Source organism: Ascidia mentula, chromosome 3 (assembly GCF_947561715.1).
Source record: "Ascidia mentula chromosome 3, kaAscMent1.1, whole genome shotgun sequence".
In the NCBI taxonomy this organism is placed as follows: Eukaryota; Metazoa; Chordata; class Ascidiacea; order Phlebobranchia; family Ascidiidae; genus Ascidia; species Ascidia mentula.
Window position 1 is genome coordinate 18,418,636 of NC_138568.1, and position 20,213 is coordinate 18,438,848.

Consider the following 20,213-nt stretch of genomic DNA (forward strand, 5'->3'; position numbering starts at 1 on the left):
ACAAATGAATTTTGGCTGTGGCTTAATTTGTGCCAGTCACCATTGCAGCAGAGATTTTCCACTTAAATCTTTTCAGCACATCAGCAATCTTCGAAAGAGAGGACATTTTTCGAATTAAAACTTTCCACTCGATTAATTTTCGAATCTTTAAAGTTCTCTGCCTCCGGCTCACTATTCTATAATTATCCGCGGGTTTTTTTCAAGATTTTCCTCAAGATGAAGACACTAATGTACTTCATGGAGATCCACATAACAGCAAAGAAACATTTGAATGTTTTAACCGTAAAAAGAGTAAATCCTTAATATTGATGTCATTTCGGAAAGGTCTTATACACACACTGCTATCTTTTGTTTATTTATTGAATCGTGTCGTGTTCTGGAATTTGGGATTTTGCAGCTGGAGAATTCGCTGGAAAGCAAAATGCAAATTAGCCAACACCGGGTATTTTGGTATTCCCTGTTCTCAACGCACCGCATCGACGCTGGATAAACAGAATAAACATCAAAACAAAGCAGGATCCGTGGTAATGTTAGTAAATTAGAGCAATCGTAATTGGACCGAATTATCACAGATACCCGACGTTGCAAGCGACACATATTTTAGGGAAATCCCCACCATCGCATGTTCAGGCATTGAATAAATAACGTAAACTTTACGAAAACATATAAAATGACTCAGAACTTGTTTTGGCGAACTTTTGCCAGATGCTGATTTCGTTAAACAGACACGAATGAATAAGATGCCTAAATCCGAGTCAGTTTTTTTTTAATTTCCGAACCGACGAAAGACGATACAGCCTCTTTATTTTCCCAAAACAACTGCAGTTGGAATCACTTTATTCCGACACTGGAACCACCGCTGATATATTTTCGCATTAAAAGTTTTATATGAAGTTGATACGAAATAAATGTTGAACCGCCCAACTCACGGCCCTTCGTCTGAACAACGAAATAATTTGATGGATGAAAAGAAAAAAGTAGTTTTTTTACTGAAGATGCCAGACACAATTCTAAATTATTTCAAATAACTCTCTTTGTTGCGCTCCGAGTTTTAAATTTTTTTTGACAAAAAAGTTTTTTAGGTTAATTTAAAACACAGTATCATGAAAGACCACCTCGCTGTGTAATTGACCAACCGACTTGCTCTTTAGCGACACCTAGCGGACGGTCGTGACCCGCCATCATCGACACAAGAAGCAACAAGCGATAATAAAGCTTTGCAATAATAATTTATAGGCAAAAGAGTGAAAAAAATTGCGTCCTCGATAAAAGGTTTATCCGGAGCGCCTGCGCTTTTCGACGTTCTTCACAATAAGGCTGAGAACTTCCTCTGCCGCTTTGGGAAGTCTGGTGCCCGGACCGAACACGCAAGAAACTCCAACCTCGTAGAGGAAATGATAGTCTTGCGGAGGTATCACACCTGTGTCAGTAAAACATTATCATAAAACAATGCTAAGTAACACTCATATGATGCATTATTGTCGATGAGACAATATCCACACAACGCAAACACTCATAGACATGTATGTAACATTACCCGAAAAGTACTTAACCTTACTAAAAAAGTACTAAAAAAAATTAACGATAACTACACGATAAAAGGCAAAAGACTGAACTGCTAACGCGTCTGCCTTTGTGACATCATAAAACATGTAAAACTGTCAGCCGAATGCTGAAGAGGAATTTACAACAACCGCTAAACTTCTCACCTCCAGCAATCACAAGTATATCTTCCCTTCCCATGTTCCTCAGCTCCACCACCAATTCAGGAACGAGGGTTTTGTGGGCGGCGGCAAGGGTGCTGATCCCTACGCAATGCACGTCTGCGTCTATTGCTTGTTGCGCCACTTCCGACGGCGTCTGTGATGTCACAAACAATTATGGTTTACGTAACAGAACCAGTTTTCTTTTCTTATGTTACGTAACAGCACCCACACTCAACATGTTTATAACTCAACCAAAATGTGAAAAAGGGATTTTTGAGGCGATTATTCGGCTGGGCATAAAATTGCGTACATGCAAATTATTCCAAAGCGCATTGTCACACTCGTCACTAATAAAGGAATGCCAAAAAACAAACCAAGGGCAGGACACTGTGCTGGCCAAGCAAATGCTACAACCAACAGTACTGTGCTTTCTGACTCCAATGATGAATATAACCTTACGAACCCCAACGATTAACCGCAACAGGTGGCTTTAAAAGCTACAGACATGCATAAGTGGGGAGAGAATAAAAATAAGTTCACCACAATTTGTTTTTTTGGCTTCGGGCATTGTTGGAGTTGAGCCACTTGACCCTCTCATCGGGTAAGTTGAGAGTGCTTCCATACACAGAGCGGTAAGTGGCAATTATACACGCCCATCGCTGAGCACCTACTTGCTAGGGGGGGCGGGGCGAACAAGAAGATACACAGAAGATTATTGTGAAGAAGGTCGTGATACGGGTTAGTTTATGCAAAGAACGTTTGTGCGGCAATTAAAGATGATTGCTCGGTTGTCTAAACCGCTTATCAATCAGGAGAATATGCATTATACGATTTTGCTTTCACAGAAGGACAACTCCAGTGAAATTTTCCACTTAATAAAAGTTGGCTAAACTTTCACAAACATTGAAAATAAGCGGATAAATTAACATAAACAACTTAAATGAATCTAAACATGTTTATTGAAATAGAATGAGAAGTAAATTGGGTTTAAATGAGTTAAATATTTCAGCGTTTAAAGATCTACCCCATATAGCATATTAAAAACATACACTTATCAGACTTGTCATACATTAATTGACGTTACTGATACTTCCAAGTTTTTTGAAGGTTAAACCAGGGCTGTTCTTTGTCGCAAAAATGATGCAACCAACTGTATCGTTTCGTTTTCAAAAGTTACGGGTTTTTGCGCGGGAGATAACGAAGCAATGTTTATTGCCAATAACATCGAGATTCAACTTCGTGTCACCGCAATCGTCATGTTTAGTACATTTTCGTAACAATGCCTTTGCAACCGAACTAAACATTAAGATTCAAGATTTGTTTATTTTTTCGTCATCATAAATTTCACAATTTTTCAAACGCTAATATGGGGGCCTTTGTGAGACGATGCATGCAAACATGCAATTAATTGTGATATTAACCCTACTGATTCAGTGCAGAACTTATAAGCGGTGAAACTACCTGTTTAGCGAAATGCCGGAAAGGTTTTACCGTACCTGAAATAGAGGTCCGATATCAACGTCAAAGCCAAGGTCAGCGAACCCGGTAGCTATGACCTTGGCCCCTCGGTCATGGCCGTCTTGGCCCATCTTGGCCACCAGAATACGGGGCCGTCGTCCGTCCATGACCTCGAATTCTTCAACTTTCTTCATCGCCGACTCAATTTCGTCGCTGGCCCCGAATTCGGTTCTGTGAAATAATGTGGCTGTAGGATAAAATAAACGGTTGGTTTCCAGTGTAATTGGAAACGTGCGTTTTTTATCCGGGGGGAAAATGTGCTATCGTGACGTCACACAACTTAAGACTTTGCGGCAAACAGTTGCGTTCTCTTGCAGAACTTTTTTTTTTGTAATCAAGTAACATGTTTTTGGTGGCCAATTTGCAGAAGAACGGGTAACTTTTAAATGAGAAATCATCCACTTCAAACTTGGATTAGTTGCAACCCGGTTGGCTCGATTGCTAAAAACTACGTAGATACATGGGCACGGCAAGTTGCCGTTTGTTTTGTAGAAATCCATTCGATCGAAAAAGGACTGCGAAAAGTGTCAAGTAATGAAGGATTTTTTTTGTTCTTTTGGCCACACCAAGGGTTTAAACCCAGGATATGATGGTTTTCTTCTTGGTATAAGGGTCGGGCGCTTGACCAATGCTGCCAATCAGGTACTGACGTTTATATTATTACATTGTCTCACCTGTAGGCGCCACTGACGAGTCGATCCACAGCCTTGTGGCGTCCGAATGCGTTTTCCATTGCCGTCGATATTTCTCCAACAGTACAACGCGCTCTCGAGCAAGCTACTGCGTGCTCAAGGAGATTGCCTTTCCCCCTAAACATGCAAGTGAGTGAGAGGCGAAAATAGTTTAGTTCTAATATTCATTATTTCTCCATTTAGCCGTATTATACTTAAAAAAATCTTTTAAAAAAAAGGAAAATTATATACATGTATAAAAGACTCAAATACTCTGTTTACTTTTGATTGCAATTATTCATTCCACGCCACCGAATATTCATGACTTAAAAAAACAAAACGAATTGTTAACGAAGATATACAACTGCCGCTAGTTATGTAGATAACCTAATAGAATATTCCAAAGGTTTAAGCGAAACAAAACAACTTTACAACACATTGTTTCCCAATTAATGCTCGGAAGTAAATACCGAAATACCTGCCCACCATAATCAAATAACAACCCACACCTTGCGGCTTCAGTAAGAGCTGACAGTTCCTTCTGTGCATTTTCCTCGTCGCGTGTTGCAAGGATGTTTTTTATCTTGTTGATCTGACAGACAGTAAAACAATGTTCAAAATCCGTCATTTTTTAGTCAAAAGTTGGGGTTTCCAACGCACTTTGGCCACATATGTTTGTTTTTCAAAACCTCACATCCAGCTGTTGGAATAGTTCGGCTGTTTATGTTTTATTCCTTTAATTCCAAGCAAACCTCGGTATTCACATTGTCGTTCGACGGTCAAAGACATTTTTTATTGAGTAATATGAAGATTTATATGAAGTACAACCGTGTTATTTATTATTAAATACCTGACTTTCTCGGACTTGGGTGTTGTCTATCTCGAGTACTTCGATCGGATCTTCTTTCGCCAAACGATGCGCGTTAACTCCAACAATCGTCTCATTACCTGTGGAAAGCAACCCTGACTTAACAAAGCAAACACCTCAACCGCTGGAAGCAACAAATTACGGAATTAATGGTACGACAACAATAGTATAGTGCTACTGTTGTCGCCAGGTAATATAAATTCAAAAGTATTTACAATCAAATCTACTTATGTACCAGAAGGACAGTTCTTTTGGTAATAACAATGTTTGGTAATTTTTTAAACCACACAAGTTTTACGAATTTTTTATCCGAAGGGGGATTTTCCCTGCCCCTGAAAAATCAGGACACTTGACCCATATACGTATCAGGGCGGAGATTAAAAAACGCAAAAATAAAAAAAAAATTGTCCCCCCTCTTAATTTTTTTTTGCAAAAAAAAAATTTAAATCTATATACCTGACACAAAAAACAAGGTTATTATTATAATTCCAGTATGATGTTATCACTTTTTCGTGGTAATGGGGGCGAGTTAAAGTAGTTACCTGAATCTATCCGCGCTTGTCGGCGAGCCGCACATTCCTCAATCCTTAACTTGGGAATTCCCTCAGCTACCGCCTGTGCCATCCCTCCCAATTCCTCGATTTCCTCAATAACCTGATGACGTCAATATTTCGTAGTTCAGTGATGAACTCATTATTGTTAGCAGAATCTTTCCCTCTCGTTAGCCATTGTCTTTATTTTGGCCACTTCAAAAATTTATTACTTAAGAGAATCGATTTTAATTACTTCTAATAACCAATTTAAAAACTGTTTTCTTTGATCAACAAGATTCATAAAAAAAAACATTCTTTTTTATTTCTATTGTTCAGAGTTTTTATTTAAACCAGTTCAGTATTAACCAAACAAGATTAATAAATGACAAAATAATTTCCAGTCTAGTGAACTATTTTGAGGGATACCAAGTGAACAAACCTTAAGTGCGGCGTCGTATATTTTATCTGTAAGAGACTCCATCATATGGGATCCTCCCCATGGATCCACTATGTTCGCTATCCCGCTTTCCTCCTAAAAAAGACACCCAAGTTGACGAAATCCTCAGTTATTTGTATCTTAAGTAATGTGGGATTATAAAAGATGAAACCTTATAGGCCAAAACAGTAGCCATCTGTATGCAGCTCAAAGAAATCATATTATTAGCTCCACTTTGCTTCTTTATATGATGTGGAACTACTTGGTATAAATTAACACTTTTAAATACTGATACAAATGCAGTTGTACTTTACCGACGCATGCCGCCAACTAAATAGTGTACTGATTGTTGTGTCACTAAGCAATTCAAAGCAAAGAAAGGAAAAAAAAGCCAAAAAAAAAATCTCTAGTTTTTGCAAGAGCCTGCACACATTTCAGAGTTAACAAATGCAGATTTTACTCGACCTGCAAAATGATCTGGGTGTTTCTTGCGATCCTGGCACTGGTGACTGTTGGCAGACCGAGAGCTTCGTCGTACGAGTTAGTGTGGAGGGACTGGGTTCCACCGAATATCGCTGCCATCGCTTCTACAGTTGTGCGAACGATGTTGTTGAACGGATCTTGTTCGGTTAGTGACCAACCTAAGGAAGACGATGGTTTAAACACAGGACTTCCCAAACTGGAAGTCGAGCGCCGACTTCAATGTCACAAATAACAACATGTGGTTTACATAGTATTATTTTATCACATACACCAGTCTTGACAGATTTCAGTCGTTTTGTCAACTGTTGCAACAATATAACTGCATATTGCTGTGAAAAGTTAAAAATGATCAGAATACACAAAAGCAACTGAGGTGATTGTTGACAATTCATGTTACTTTTTCACTTTTTCTGTTTGTTAATTTTTATGCTCGGTTGAAAAGTCGCAAAGATTCAATGTCACACAAATAACAACATGAAGTTGTAATGTTTCATAAGATACACCCTTCTGACAATTTTCCATTCATTTCAGTGGAACTGAATAAAATTTCTACATATTACTGTCCAAGAAACATAAATCATGGTTGGAATTAACTCATTGAAGAAGGGTCACAAGCAAAAAAACTGTGTGAAGGCCAGGAAAAATAAGCAAAACATGATAAGAAAACAAGCAAAAGCAAGTGAGGCTGTGGTTAACAACAATGCCTCCCATCCTTCATGTTTGTTTTGTAATTTTTTATAGTTACCCATAAATAAAAAAGGTGGAAATAATTTCTGAAACACTTAAACAATGAAAAGACAAAAATATCACCAACACTCATTTTATCCTTTTCGCATATATCATTGTTTAAGTTTAACTACACCCACCTGATGTTTGGCTGTGTGTTCTCAAAATACAAGATTTGGGGTTTTTAGGTTTAAAGAACTTGGTGATGAGGTGTGCCCAGAGTCTTCTTGCTGCTCGCATCTTTGCGATCTCCATGTAAAAATTCATTCCAATGCCCCAGAAAAAAGAAAGGCGTGGCGCGAAGTTGTCTATGTCGAGACCGGCCTGCAAAAAAGTCATCGTCTAATTCAAGATTTCAATGCAATTTCTGCGATATGCCTGGCCAGTTTCTGGTAGCACCTGATCAAGCAATGAGAAGTTTGCAAAAGCTCATGCCAATTAAGCACCATCAAAAATAGTGCACCAGTAACTATAGTAAAAATGTTATTGGAATTTGTTGATGATACGCTGCTGTTAACTGCAGTGCACCAAGTACATATTTAAGTGAGTTCGAAATCAAAACGTCTGTATGAAGTTCTCTACCATTGTATTGGCTATCTTGTTTATATTAAAGATATATAAAACCGTCAGTTATGTTCCTAAGTAAGTTGTTGTGTCACATGTTAGTGATGGCATGGGCACCATGGTATTTTATAAACTTGCCTCAATGCCAGTTCTGCAATATTGTATTCCATCGGCAATGGTAAATGCCAGTTCGAGGACAGCATCAGCTCCAGCTTCTTGCATGTGATAACCACTGATTGAAATGCTGTTAAATCTAAACAGCAAATTATTTAAAAAAAAAATAGTTAATCAAGGCTTTGTATTATAATAAATTTTTATTTTAACCTCACAAAGCCACACAAGAGCAAAAATAATCCTTACTTTGGCATGTTCTTTGACGTGAATGCAAAGATATCTGATATGATTCGCATTGATGGCTTTGGTGGATAAATGTATGTATTTCTTACCATGAATTCTGTAAACAGTTTAAATGGTTATAATACTATCAATGAACTTGCACAGCAAAATTAAACTTACTTTTTTGAAAAACTACATTCATATGTTAATGGAGTGACTATATTTCTGTTATCATATTCAGTATTTTCCACATAGAGTTCCAAATTTAAACTATGAAAAATTGCTGTTATACCTATTTTGGGACATATACGTTTTAAAGTTACACCATTTAACATATAAAATGCATCCACCTTTCAGGATGTCATTTTGTATTGTTCCTGTGAGCAGTTCAGACTTGACTCCTTGTTCTTCTCCAGCCACAATAAACATGGCCAACACTGGGATAACAGCCCCATTCATCGTCATGGAGACAGACATCTTATCTAGGGGAATTCCCTCAAACAATCTGTGCAATTTAAAAAAGTGTAACTATTTAGTGTTAGAAACAAGAAAAACCTAACATTTTTAGAAAGATTAATTTCAACACGCTGCAATCATTGAAACAATTTAAAAAATAGGATGATTTTACCGTTTCATGTCTTCAACAGAATCGATGGCAACTCCAGCCATGCCAACGTCCCCCTTAACCCTTACATTATCCGAGTCATATCCCCGATGTGTCGCCAAATCAAAAGCAACACTCAGACCTTGTTGGCCAGCTTTTATGTTGTCTCTGTAAAATAAAAACAATGATTTTACTAAATCTTGTACACCACAAAACTGACATATCACATGAACATGCCATCAAACAACGAAACACCAATAACAATAACAATTTACAAAAAACTTTTCTACCTATAGAACTGGTTGCTTTTTTCTACAGTGCTGAAGCCTGCATATTGACGAATGGTCCATGGTCTATTTGCATACATTGTGGGATAAGGTCCCCTGGTGTAAGGGTATTTTCCTAAAAAAGACAAAATTCATTAAAGTTATAATAGCCCACAAAAGGCATCTCCTAATATTTGGTAATCATTGAATAGTAAAGTAATTACAAGATGTATAAAATGTAAATGTGGCTAACAAAAATAGGAAGAGTTGTTGGTGCTGAGTAGTATACATATACAGAATGATTCCTAGGTTTATTGTGGCTAGTTCCATCCTTGACTGTGTTTGTAACTATAATTGTATTTTTATGAGAACAAGCTTGATTCCTTGATAAAAGCCCTTTTTGCACACAATTTTTTTCCAATCTGGATTGCATCTGGACTGGCTTTAACTTAAGTAAATTCAACAGAAGAGGTTGCAGTTACTGTGCAAGCACAGTATAAATAACTGTATAAACAATAAATTGAATTTAACCTGGCAGTTCATCTTCCTTGGACACGGTATCGTCTTTGGTGTAAATCGGCTTTAAATCAATGCCTTCTGGAGTATGCCAAGTCAACTTTTCGGCCGGATCCACGCCACGGAGTTGTTTCTTGGCCAGTTCAATCCATTCCGGATTCAAAGGAGCCTCATTTGAGACGCAACGCGATGCAAGTACAACACGTGATATATGCACACGTTGGTTTATAACTGACCGTAACACAGCTTGCGACATTACCACTCTAGCATGCTAACTGCAAAAACAATGATCTAATTGTACAATTCAAAATTATAGAAAGTTTAACATAAAATTAAAAACACAATTGTTATCACTGCAAATGTGCTAACCGACCGACCGAGTTGCATTTCTTTCGAGAATTGTGTTTACCTCATCCAATATGACCAGAGGGATGTTAGTTGACAAAAAAAAAATCGCCAGTTAACAAAAGTTTGAACGCGCGTGACTCGGCCGCCTTACGAGGTAGCGACTTACTTTTTTCACACAAAGATAGATCACAGGCTGAACTTTCCAACAAAAGAAAAATCAAAAATTTGCATTAATTTTTGAATATGAATATGATATGTTTGCTATGTCATAACCATAAGTAAACATCGATTCCCGATGGAATCCTTAAGGGTAGATATTCTTTGGTGTCTGTACTATCTAAAAATAGTAAACTTTTTCGCGAGAAAAAACGCGCGCCCTCTCAAATTTGAAGAATATTAACCATAACCCCCATATTTTCAAAAATCGCCTCTGTGTTTGGTCAGCCGAAGCTGCTTCCAGTCGCACCACGAGGAGGTACACAGATGACTTGGTGTTTGAGCCAAATAGGCCACAAACAACCCAGCGACCAACCTGAAAAATACTTAAAAAATATGTTACACATTTGTTACATTGGCAAGCCTATACTTAGCTTATACTACAATATCCCGCTGGATACATTAACATTTTCCGCAAAACCAATGCACGCCCTCGATTTTAGCTTCATCCGGTATGGCGCGCTCTAAACATTCCGGATGAAACCATTCTTTACACTTACTACATTCAATAAAATATTGTTTATTTTCTGCAAGTCTACAATTACAATGAATCGCAACCGTCTCGCTGTTCTTTCTTCTGTTTACGATAAGCTTCTTCATCTTAATTGCGCAACATTTTTTCTATATCAGTTCGCAGCGATGGCTCGTTAAAATTTAGATGTTCTGGATGGTGATTATAACATAATGGTTTCACCTCATAAGGCGAAACGTATTTCCGAGCATTGCTGTCGGAAATGTACAATCGATGTTTACTTATGGTTATGACATAGCAAACATATCATATTCATATTCAAAAATTAATGCAAATTTTTTTTTGATTTTTCTTTTTCAGCCTGTGATCTATCTTTGTGTGAAAAAAGTAAGTCGCTGGCTTTTAAGATGGCAGAGTTACACACGTTCAAACTTTTGTTAACTGGCGATTTTTTTTGTTACCTTTCGCGGCGAGCGCAGAGCGTTGAAAAATGTGGGGGTTATGGTTAATATTCTTCAAATTTGAGAGGGCGCGCGTTTTTTCTCGCGAAAAAGTTTACTATTTTTAGATAGTACAGACACCAAAGAATATCTACCCTTAAGGATTCCAGCGGGAATCGATGTTTACTTATGGTTATGACATAGCAAACATATCATATTCATATTCGAATATTAATGCAAATTTTTTTTTGATTTTTCTTTTGTTGGAAAGTTCAGCCTGTGATCTATCTTTGTGTGAAAAAAGTAAGTCGCTACCTCGTAAGGCGGCCGAGTCACGCGCGTTCAAACTTTTGTTAACTGGCGATTTTTTTTTTGTCAACTAACATCCCTCTGGTTCCAATATGTCGTATAAATAGACTCCTATGTTAAGGCGAAACTGCCCTTATTAAATTTGATCTCTTTAGCTACAGGATCCCTAAGTATTCCCTCTGAATTTTGCGAACTTCACAATTAATGTTTAATTTAAAATTACGAGTTGTTTATCTGCTATTGGATATTAATATTCTATCCAGATGCACAAAAAAATTATTCATTTATAAAACAAGAATTTTCACGATGTACACAAATAACGAAAACGTTTATTTTAGTGCAAAATGACGGTTAAAATGAAGTTAGTAAAGATGCAAGTTCGTCGAATCCCTGGAGTGTTGCAACCTCGAAAGCACTCAAACCATCCTAAAATTTCAAATAACAAAAAAATAGTTTTAAAAATTGTAAAACGTTCGCAATTTTGGTTCAAGATCGAACGAATTAACATCACTCAATGTTACCATATACAGAAGAAATGTTTTTTTAACAGCTTTTAACCTTGTCTTTGTTATCAGTTTTGACTCCATGTTCCAGCAAAAGATGGGCCACCTCTAGGTGTCCATGGGAAACAGCTGCATGTAATGGCGAGTATCCACACTGCGAAGAGATAACACGTAAAATTTTTGTGTGTTTACACTAAGGTTTATGAACTAATCACAGTAATTAAGTTTTTAAGTTTGCGACCAAAAATAAAAAACGTTTACAAAAATTAGATTTAACTGCAGAATATATAGTGTTCTTAACTGTAGGGTCACGATTTTATACAGAGTCCTGAACGACAGAATAAAAGACCCAATGGTCCAGATTTGGCCTGTTGGCCGGGGAAACTTTGTTAACAAACCTTTTGGACGCCTGTGTTCGAAAAATACTTTAACAGGGAAGCCACAACGCCCACGTGACCCTTTGAAGCAGCTTTAAACAATGCAGTGACTCCGTCGGAATTCCGAGGCCTATGTAACGCACAAAAAAAACAATAAATCAACTTAAATGTGCATGTAAAGGTGGAAACGACTATTCTTAACCCTTGAACATTCACAATGTTACTCAATCGGTTTATGTTCCACAATATTCTTAACCGCTCACACACGTTATGTAAATTTAATCAACGTTTGTGCGTCCAAGAATTTGTAAACCCCTCTAAAAATTAGTAGGATCATGTTATAGATTCCAACATACTTATCAACCAAAGCTCCCATGTTGCACAGTTCCGCGACAATATCCGCTTCACCCATTTGACTGGCAATCCATAGAGGAGATACCCCGTCCTGGCAAAAATTCAATTATATTAGCCCTATTTTATTGTTACCAGATAAGGTGCAATTTTTGTTCTATAATAAGTTTTCAACGTATTTAAAAAATAATACCAGCATATCCATTGCACAATGTTTTGGCTACAGATTGGGACCATAATGCGAAATTATATAAATAAATTCGCAGCAAACGTTAGCAAAATAGGTAGCTGTGAAAGATGGTTGCTAACAAAATCTTACCTCGCGTCTGCAATTCACATCCGCATGGTAGCGCTCGAGTAACCGCACAACTTCCAAATGGCCGTTTTGGGCAGCAACAAAAACGGGCGTGGTCCAGTCTTTTAATGATAAATGCACATTGGCTCCATTTGCGCAGAGAAGTTCGACAATGTCCACGTGTCCCATTTGTGCGGCGGCAAATAAAGGTGTGCCTCCCGACTGTTACGTCACAATGAAAATGTACACAGATCAATTATTTTGAAACAAAAAAGTTTTCCACATAATTCTGAGTATAAAGACACTGGCCCATATTGTTATTAACATTGTCATGTATAAAAGAAAACGTTTCGACAAAAACTTATGCCATCATCAGTTTGAATGACGCGGTTGGTGTAGCTCCATCATTATAAGGAGCTGACCTGACCGATGTCACAGATAAGGCTCGCTACACCAACCGCGTCATTCAAACTGATGATGGCATAAGTTTTTGCCGAAACGTTTTCTGATAAACATGACTATGTTAATAGCAATATAGGCCAGTCTCTTTATACCCAAAAAGGTTTTGTCGTTATGAATGGTGGCAAAGCCCGTTTATCTTGAGTTGAAATCTCTACAATGATAAACAGCTTATCATGATATGTTTTACCTTATTTTGTGCGTCCATCATAGCACCATATTGTAACAACAACTCGACCACCTCAAATTGACCACATTGAGCAGCAAGAAATAAGGCAGTTGATCCAGACTAAACAACACGTTGTTATTTTTAAATACCACAAGCAGTCGGCCACGGAACACAAGCTGTCGTGAACAAAACAGTTTTTTCTAAAAAGAAATAAGCGATCGTTATGACGTAACAATCATCTTACTGTTCGTCTAGAATCAAGAAAGGTGCCAAACTGTAACAGAATTTCAGCAACATCCACGTGACCTTCCAAACAAGCAAGCATGAGGGGTGACGTCATTTCCTGTGACGTAAAAACGAACATTGAAAAATTGAAACAAATACGATCACTGTGTTATTTTTGACATTGATTTGCTTGTAAAGCAATACAAAGCTACATTAGTTTCCCGAAGTAGCCTTAATCAAGCCATAGAATACTGTTTTAGTACTCTATGATCAAGCACAGTAAAGGAAAAACAACCTTTTATGTGCTTAGTTAAGGCTACTTTATTGTAAAGCAACAAGACTCTTAATTTATGTCGGCAAGTTTATATTTAGAAAAATCGATTTCGCTGATGTATTATGTGCATCATCAGCTTCTTTTTCAAATATAATCTTAAGGGTTTGATTCTTCTACAGTTACTGAGCAAGTCTAAAGGAAGCATTTATATTTGCAAGTGTCTGCAAAATACTGGTCGCTGTATTTGTCAGTCTATTATCTTCCAACCAACATATTTCATTGACAAATCTCCAGAATGCATTATAGTCCATCAGAAAGCACAGACCGCATGGCCAGGCGCTGTTTTATTAACATCATAGCTTACAATAAATAACACAAATCTATGCATCAGAAGCAAACAAACAGCTGCTCTCTCCGCGAATGTGACGTTTGTTTCTCAGTGGCTGTTTGATCTTGTCCGATTGTGGCCCCTCTTGTCTGGAAAAAGAGCTGTTGGGTTAATTTCACAAGTTTATTTTATTAAAATGCACCTGTAAAAACATGCACGTAATAACATCTGCAATATTTAATATCTACGCGCGGCTTACAAGAAAAAAGAACTAGTTTTAAAATTCACACAAACAATTTACACATATCACAATATAGTACTTGCGTTGCAGACTGATACAGGTTGTTAATCGTGCACATCTATCGTGCACAGTAATACATCACACTTACGGGCAGGTTTGGCTTGCAGCGAGTTATACCAACGCACGTCGATCACATTTCTATCACCAACATAATTGTCAAAGTGGAATTGGGGGTCCTCTTTACGAATAAGACGATCTTCCATACACAACGTGTAGGACGTGAGCTTTATTGAACCTGGTTTTGGTGGCTTAGCCTGCAAAGTTTACAGTTGAAAGTACTCTCAAATTGTAAGTATGTATGCCAGGGTGCTGGCATTTCGATACTAACTATTTAGAAAGTTGTACGTTAATAAATTGGACGGAAAATCAGCTATTGTATATTTGGTATTGTTTATTGTTAAAACACACAACGTGGTGACCAAACAAAGTACCTTTGTTATGAAACAATAGCATTCATTCTGAAGAATTAATAGTTGTGTTATGAATGGAAACGGTATCATGTACATATTTTGAGTTTCAAGAGCTTTTCTGCATTATTAAACAAATACCTGTTTAGATGTTACAAAAAAATTTTCTTCGCTTTTCAAATGTGACACATGACTTGAATCAGCCAATACAGATTGGGCTTTTTTCGAGTTGTCTTTGGTAAGCTAAATGTATAAGGTAAGGTTTTATAGTGTTTAGACATACTTGTTTTACGAAGTAAACTTACGTCAATCTTTGATTTACGAGATCGAGCGATGTTCTTCGCTGCTCGTTTAAATACGGACATTTCTGCAATGCAAAAATTAAACAACATAAACTAAAGAAAAATTTAATAAACTTTTTTGTAAAACGTTCAAAATTAATCATTTTTTTATTGCCGTAAAACAAAGTATTAACCACCATAGTGGACCATTGACTGCTCTGTATGTGAAAAACTAATAAATAGTGAAAAAAAGTTATGATGATTCGTCTGTCTCGTGCATTTAAACTTTACTTAGCAACATTTCCTTTGCAGCATTAAAAGTACGTGAGTTGGAGTTTATTGGAACGCAACCACAAACATTTTAACACGGATTGAGTTGAGATTATGTTGTCATTACCATCACTAAAGCTTTTCTTAACTTCCTGATGTTTGAAGTTCTTCACGTCAATCACTGAATCCTTACTGTACTTTGTCTTTTGTTCTTTATCGTCCAAACCTGCCGAATTTTATATCATTTTTACTTCAAACTAGCATTCAGCACAACAAAACAAATCGACAAATTTACTCACCGCTAGACGTCGCCATGTGAGCCAAAGCGAGCGGAGATTTCCCGCCGATCTCATCCGTTTTCACCACCTTCAAAGTTTGAGCTCTCCTCACCTTTCGTTTCTGCTTCTTTTCCCCGCTCCCCTCGGGGGATTCCCCGTCCTTTTTCGGGCTCAAAATCGGCGAATCGAAATTCGCTTTTCCGACAAGATTTTGCGTGAGCAAGGCCGGGGATTGCATCGAGGCGAGTTTTGTCAGAGAAAGCTCCTCGGTCGCGGCGATGGCCGGGAAAGTCCCTTTCACTGCCTCGTAATTGAGAAGAAGTCCCCTCGCAATGGAAGGATCTTCCTCTTCAGGCTTTGCGGTCTGACTGCGGTCGGGTGTTTCTGAACTCATATCGACTGCCGGGCTATCTTAAACTCCTGTAACTCTGCCAGGTAAATCTATCTGTGCTTTTAAACAAAAATTAAATAAGGAACTTATAATGCTATACAATTTCTAGCACATTTACTAACTTAATTTCAACGTAAAAAGTATTTTATGGATTACAAAAACCGTTTTTTTCTTTGTTTTTTGCCACCAACACTCAATATTTTTTGTGACTTATTACACGCAGGACAATGTTACAGCCAAGTCGTCATTCCTTTTTTCTGCATTTTTCCTTTACTTTTGAACCTTGTTAACATTCACCCAACATTACCTACCCTGCTCAACCTTAATTCTACCTTAAGATTTTTACTCCATGCGATCACATGTTAACTTTACGCCGAATATGACGTCACTTCCGTCGACGTGCCGCGTAACATACAAGATCGCCGTGAATCAGAGCGTTGGCCTATTTATGATGTCATAACTGTTCGAAACGCTTCGCAGAAACTAGGCTTCGAAGTGACAAAACGTCAATGCTAAAATTCGAAATGCAGGAAATATACCACAACGAGTTATACCCAGCACGATGATAGTAAAAACGTTTCAAAAAAATGCTTGTGTTTGTCAAGTAAAAAAAAATATTTGAAGAAACAGTGTTGTTTTTTCGTTACTTGTTGTGGCTTTGGAATAACAGTATTTTGTGACAATGGGTTCGTTGAAACTGATGGAGTTTCATTGAATTTACAATAGTGGGGCTGCTATCGTACAAATTAAACGCAAATTAAATTTAAGCACTTGCAAAAATATGAATTTATTTACTTTGATTGATATATGCCAAACACAATGGGCCGAGACCAAATGGCCGTATTGATTTTAAATAGAATGACGTACTTTCGACCATCTCGTCCCTATACTTGACATTTAAAACGAAATTAAATTGCCCGAATGATGACGTCGTACTATCACAGCAGGTCTAATTGAAAATAGCAGATTGACGTTGGTCTGCAGGATCGGTTAAAAGTTTAATGAGGGATTTGGCGTATGACGCATGCAATCAAATTCTCCTCCATACCACATCCCTCCCTTGGGAGACAATACTTGTCCTTTCCAATGCATTTCGAAACACATTATCACTACTAACTCCACAATGAGGTAAAATAGTGTGTGATGTTGCGTAGTTGGATTGGTTTGGATATTTAACTATTACTCTCATTATGATGGTCAGTGCGAAATCAATCATGCAAAATGTCACGGAATATAATTGGATTTTGTCGGATGTTGTCGAATTATTTGATAAATGCTTTTTGTCACGTTTTTCCATCGATCTTATACTGAATGCTTCACCCTAGTAAGGGGTAAAAGAACACTCCCAAATCGCTTCTGCAACCCAAACGTACACACATTGAAACTACCATTTGACCCAACCCGGCAGCCGAACAGCATGGAAATATTAACACTAAATGACGACCTTTTAATCGACCCCGACCAGTGCCGTTGTTATATCAACCTTGTTTCTATCGAGCAGTTACACCATCACCGAAAACGGGCACATGAACTACAAAATAACAAACTTGTGACGTGAACTCACCGCGTCACATGCATCCGCGGTGACGTCACCCGACTCTAATATCTCAATGACGTGTTGTACTTGTCCACAGTGCGCAGCACCACATAATGCTTCCTCCATGGTCGGTAGCGTCTAATAGAATTCAAAAAGACAAATGTCCTGTAAAAATAAACGTCACAATGACCATCGCGCTATGTAAGGCGTCTGCTGCGTTGTAGCACTGAAACCCACATCCCAATCGCTAGAGTAGTGTTTCCTAAACTTATTTTGACATCAGGGCGCAACTGTTAAATCAATAGACACTCTAGGGAGCACACTCGACCTTGGTCACTGAGATTATGAATGGATAAAATAAGCAAACATTCCAACGCAGAGTGCGAAGATATTCTTATTTTGTTTTTGATTGTTATGATGTTTGTGATAGGGTGTTAATGGTCGAAACATATTAATCCACGGCCGGAACTGTATAGATATCAAATGACATCACGTTCAGTAACTTTTAGCCAATACCGCGTCTGGACCTTCGAGTTTAGTGGATTAGCAAAAATTGAAAAGCTGAAAGCCGTGCACTTAGCCGTAAGCTACCACTCGGTGATGATAAAATACAGCAGACGCCTTCAACAAAATAATGTCGGGTTGTAAAACATGCATCGGTTCCAGGAAGTCCTATAAACTCAATCCAAAATAAATTAAACCTTTGAAAACAAAGCACAATATACGTAAAAACCACAACAACAAAGCAATCAGTATAAATTGTGTAAGAGTTATTAGCGCCAAAGCTGCAAAGGTTATTTGTTTGCATGCATGTCGGAGAGGAAAGCAAACATCTCTTGTGACGCTACAGGGCCGCATTTCGCTTGAAAATTCAGTTGTCATAAAACAATCTTCATGCGGTTACCTATATCGCCAGAAAAGCGTTTTTGAACTGCCAGTGTGCCTAGCAGCATCAGTATCACAATAACAAAGTTTCGAAAATATTCTTTTCTTTAAAATTAACATTATATTTATCAATTATCAAAAAGTCTCATAAGGGCAGCAAAGACTTGTATCTGATTTATTTAACAAATTAAACAACAAAAACCTTCAGTCATTTGTTGTCATGTTATTTCTGATGTGTATATTTCTCCAACAATTAGGCATTATCAGCATCACTTATTCAAACAGAATAGAACGACTTTTTTATACTTATGTTTGAAGAATGCTGAGCTTGCTATTTTACATCACACTGTGTTCAAATTCACATGTTTTTACCTCTGCGTGCAATGGCGTAAGGGGGTAGAAGGGTCGATCAAAAGATCCCAGCCAGAATGTCCAGGCAAACACACGACCCGCCTTGCTCTGTTGTAGTTCAAGAAATCACCACTTGCCACAGTTCGTTTGTCGTCATACATTACGCGTTCGTTCCTAAACTTACAACCTTGCCGGGTGCCAACAGTATACTAAAACAATGTGAAAAATAATGACAAAGAGTTAATTTTGGATAAAACATTGTAATCCATAATAGAAATAAAAAACAATCAAATCATGTGTATTTTGCGCATAAAAAAACAACTACGCAGATGAAGAATATACAAAAGAAATAAAAGCAATGGCTCGGCACCGATTAAACCATAAAGATAATCAAGTCCGGCATTTGTTAGACGTATATAGCCTTATTGCGAGAAGTTTGACTTTAGATACACGAATCATAAAAAGGTGAAAAATTGGAGCAAACACTCAAAAAACACCTTATTATTCTACCTTCCTGGATAAACGCGATTGAAACTAAATGTCGTGTATAGAAGTTTTCTCTGAAGGCTTCCTGATAAATATACTCGTGATACCAAGCAAAATACCCTAAAACTATTGTAATCCTATGGTATCAACCAAACTTAACTGAATTGGCTGTAAAGTGTATTTTCATATTCTTTAAAACTTGTACAAATCAAACGATATTCAGTACTTCAAAACTACTACCGCATGTCGCCAAAAAAGTGTTCCGTTTTAACGTCGGCGATATCCGACGTCTCCAATATCAGATCCAATTCCGCATCACTCTTATCAGTTATAACAAAACTGAGTCCAGCCCCCACAGCATGTCTACATGTAGCATCGTGCATGTAATTAACCTTCATCGGGACGAGTGTGTGTGTGATGTTCCCTAGGGAATTGTTCGAGTTTTAAATGAAGCTTCGTTACGTAACTGCGGTTTTCAATTACGCCGGTGATGCCTGAATTCGGTCACAAGACGCAACGAAAAGCTATTGTGGGTGAATAGGTTTGGTGATTAACTGATAAACTTCACATAAAACGGTATGCCACTTTTGTAAAGGTAATTTTAGTTGTTTTACTGTCTAGAACAGGGGTTCTCCCAAACCGGGGTCCGCAACGACTGCACAGGGGTCCGTAATGAAACCTCAAAAAAAAAAAAATTGGTATGTTTTATACAGTGTGTAAGCATAATCACTGCAGTGATTATAACTGGGGTGGTTTCGTAAGCTTTACATTACGTACATTTTACAATTACTCATCTTTTGAATGGTTCTCACACTATCCTGTATCTAACGATTTCAAAGTTTTTTTAATTTTTTTTTTACGTTTCTTTTACTACGCGTCTTTGACGTAAAAATGTGCACTTATCGCTATTGTTTGTGGTGTTTTCAACGCTGATTACGTTGCAAAATGATGTGACGTAAGGCAGGGTGTCTGAGAAAAAACAGGTTGTTTTCCAAATAACCTATCCTAAAGTGTATATTTTTAAAATAAATTA

The 20,213-nt window shown here is 37.6% G+C and overlaps 3 protein-coding genes across 4 annotated transcripts; all 3 read right to left on the bottom strand.

Annotated features, from left to right (window-relative positions):
* Positions 1–401: 401 nt before the first annotated feature.
* On the bottom strand, positions 402–9,498 carry LOC145893841 (methylmalonyl-CoA mutase, mitochondrial-like). The gene is made up of 16 exons (XM_082982205.1): positions 9,243–9,498; positions 8,736–8,847; positions 8,470–8,613; positions 8,192–8,346; positions 7,866–7,959; positions 7,644–7,758; positions 7,082–7,265; positions 6,198–6,373; positions 5,736–5,828; positions 5,306–5,417; positions 4,746–4,843; positions 4,405–4,487; positions 3,899–4,033; positions 3,203–3,395; positions 1,710–1,860; positions 402–1,420 (listed from the first exon to the last, which is right to left on the bottom strand). The coding sequence occupies exons 1-16, from the start codon at positions 9,481–9,483 to the stop codon at positions 1,275–1,277; spliced, it is 2,232 nt and encodes a 743-aa protein (XP_082838331.1). The 5' UTR covers positions 9,484–9,498; the 3' UTR covers positions 402–1,274.
* A 1,823-nt stretch (positions 9,499–11,321) lies between these two features.
* Positions 11,322–18,899, bottom strand: LOC145894947 (uncharacterized). Of its 2 annotated transcripts, none has more exons than XM_082983670.1 (9): positions 18,716–18,899; positions 17,486–17,596; positions 13,411–13,509; positions 13,188–13,286; positions 12,563–12,760; positions 12,249–12,337; positions 11,914–12,022; positions 11,571–11,669; positions 11,322–11,438 (listed from the first exon to the last, which is right to left on the bottom strand). In XM_082983670.1, the coding sequence occupies exons 2-9, from the start codon at positions 17,582–17,584 to the stop codon at positions 11,364–11,366; spliced, it is 867 nt and encodes a 288-aa protein (XP_082839796.1). In that variant the 5' UTR covers positions 17,585–17,596; positions 18,716–18,899; the 3' UTR covers positions 11,322–11,363. The 2 variants fall into 2 exon arrangements, with proteins under 2 accessions (XP_082839796.1, XP_082839795.1); XM_082983669.1 differs by having other exon boundaries at positions 17,486–17,623.
* LOC145894578 (uncharacterized) lies at positions 14,102–15,924 on the bottom strand. Its single transcript, XM_082983199.1, has 6 exons — positions 15,552–15,924; positions 15,380–15,478; positions 15,007–15,068; positions 14,843–14,944; positions 14,383–14,548; positions 14,102–14,142 (listed from the first exon to the last, which is right to left on the bottom strand). The coding sequence occupies exons 1-6, from the start codon at positions 15,922–15,924 to the stop codon at positions 14,102–14,104; spliced, it is 843 nt and encodes a 280-aa protein (XP_082839325.1).
* Positions 18,900–20,213: the final 1,314 nt, after the last annotated feature.

Bases quoted from the DNA above. Each gene is read 5' to 3' on its own strand.
- LOC145893841 (XM_082982205.1), bottom strand. From the start codon at position 9,483: ATGTCGCAAGCTGTGTTACGGTCAGTTATAAACCAACGTGTGCATATA. The intron at 7,266-7,643 runs GCAAGTTTATAA...ACTTTTTTGCAG, and splicing joins ATTGCAGAACTGGCATTGAG to GCCGGTCTCGACATAGACAA. The intron at 1,861-3,202 runs GTACGGTAAAAC...GTGACATCACAG, and splicing joins ATATCGGACCTCTATTTCAG to ACGCCGTCGGAAGTGGCGCA.
- LOC145894578 (XM_082983199.1), bottom strand. From the start codon at position 15,924: ATGAGTTCAGAAACACCCGACCGCAGTCAGACCGCAAAGCCTGAAGAG. The intron at 15,069-15,379 runs GTAATGACAACA...TTTGCATTGCAG, and splicing joins TAAGAAAAGCTTTAGTGATG to AAATGTCCGTATTTAAACGA. The intron at 14,143-14,382 runs GTAAGTGTGATG...CTCTTTTTCCAG, and splicing joins GCTGCAAGCCAAACCTGCCC to ACAAGAGGGGCCACAATCGG.
- LOC145894947 (XM_082983670.1), bottom strand. From the start codon at position 17,584: ATGGAGGAAGCATTATGTGGTGCTGCGCACTGTGGACAAGTACAACAC. The intron at 13,287-13,410 runs GTAAGATGATTG...CGTGTTGTTTAG, and splicing joins TTCTTGATTCTAGACGAACA to TCTGGATCAACTGCCTTATT. The intron at 12,761-13,187 runs GTAAAACATATC...GTGACGTAACAG, and splicing joins TGATGGACGCACAAAATAAG to TCGGGAGGCACACCTTTATT.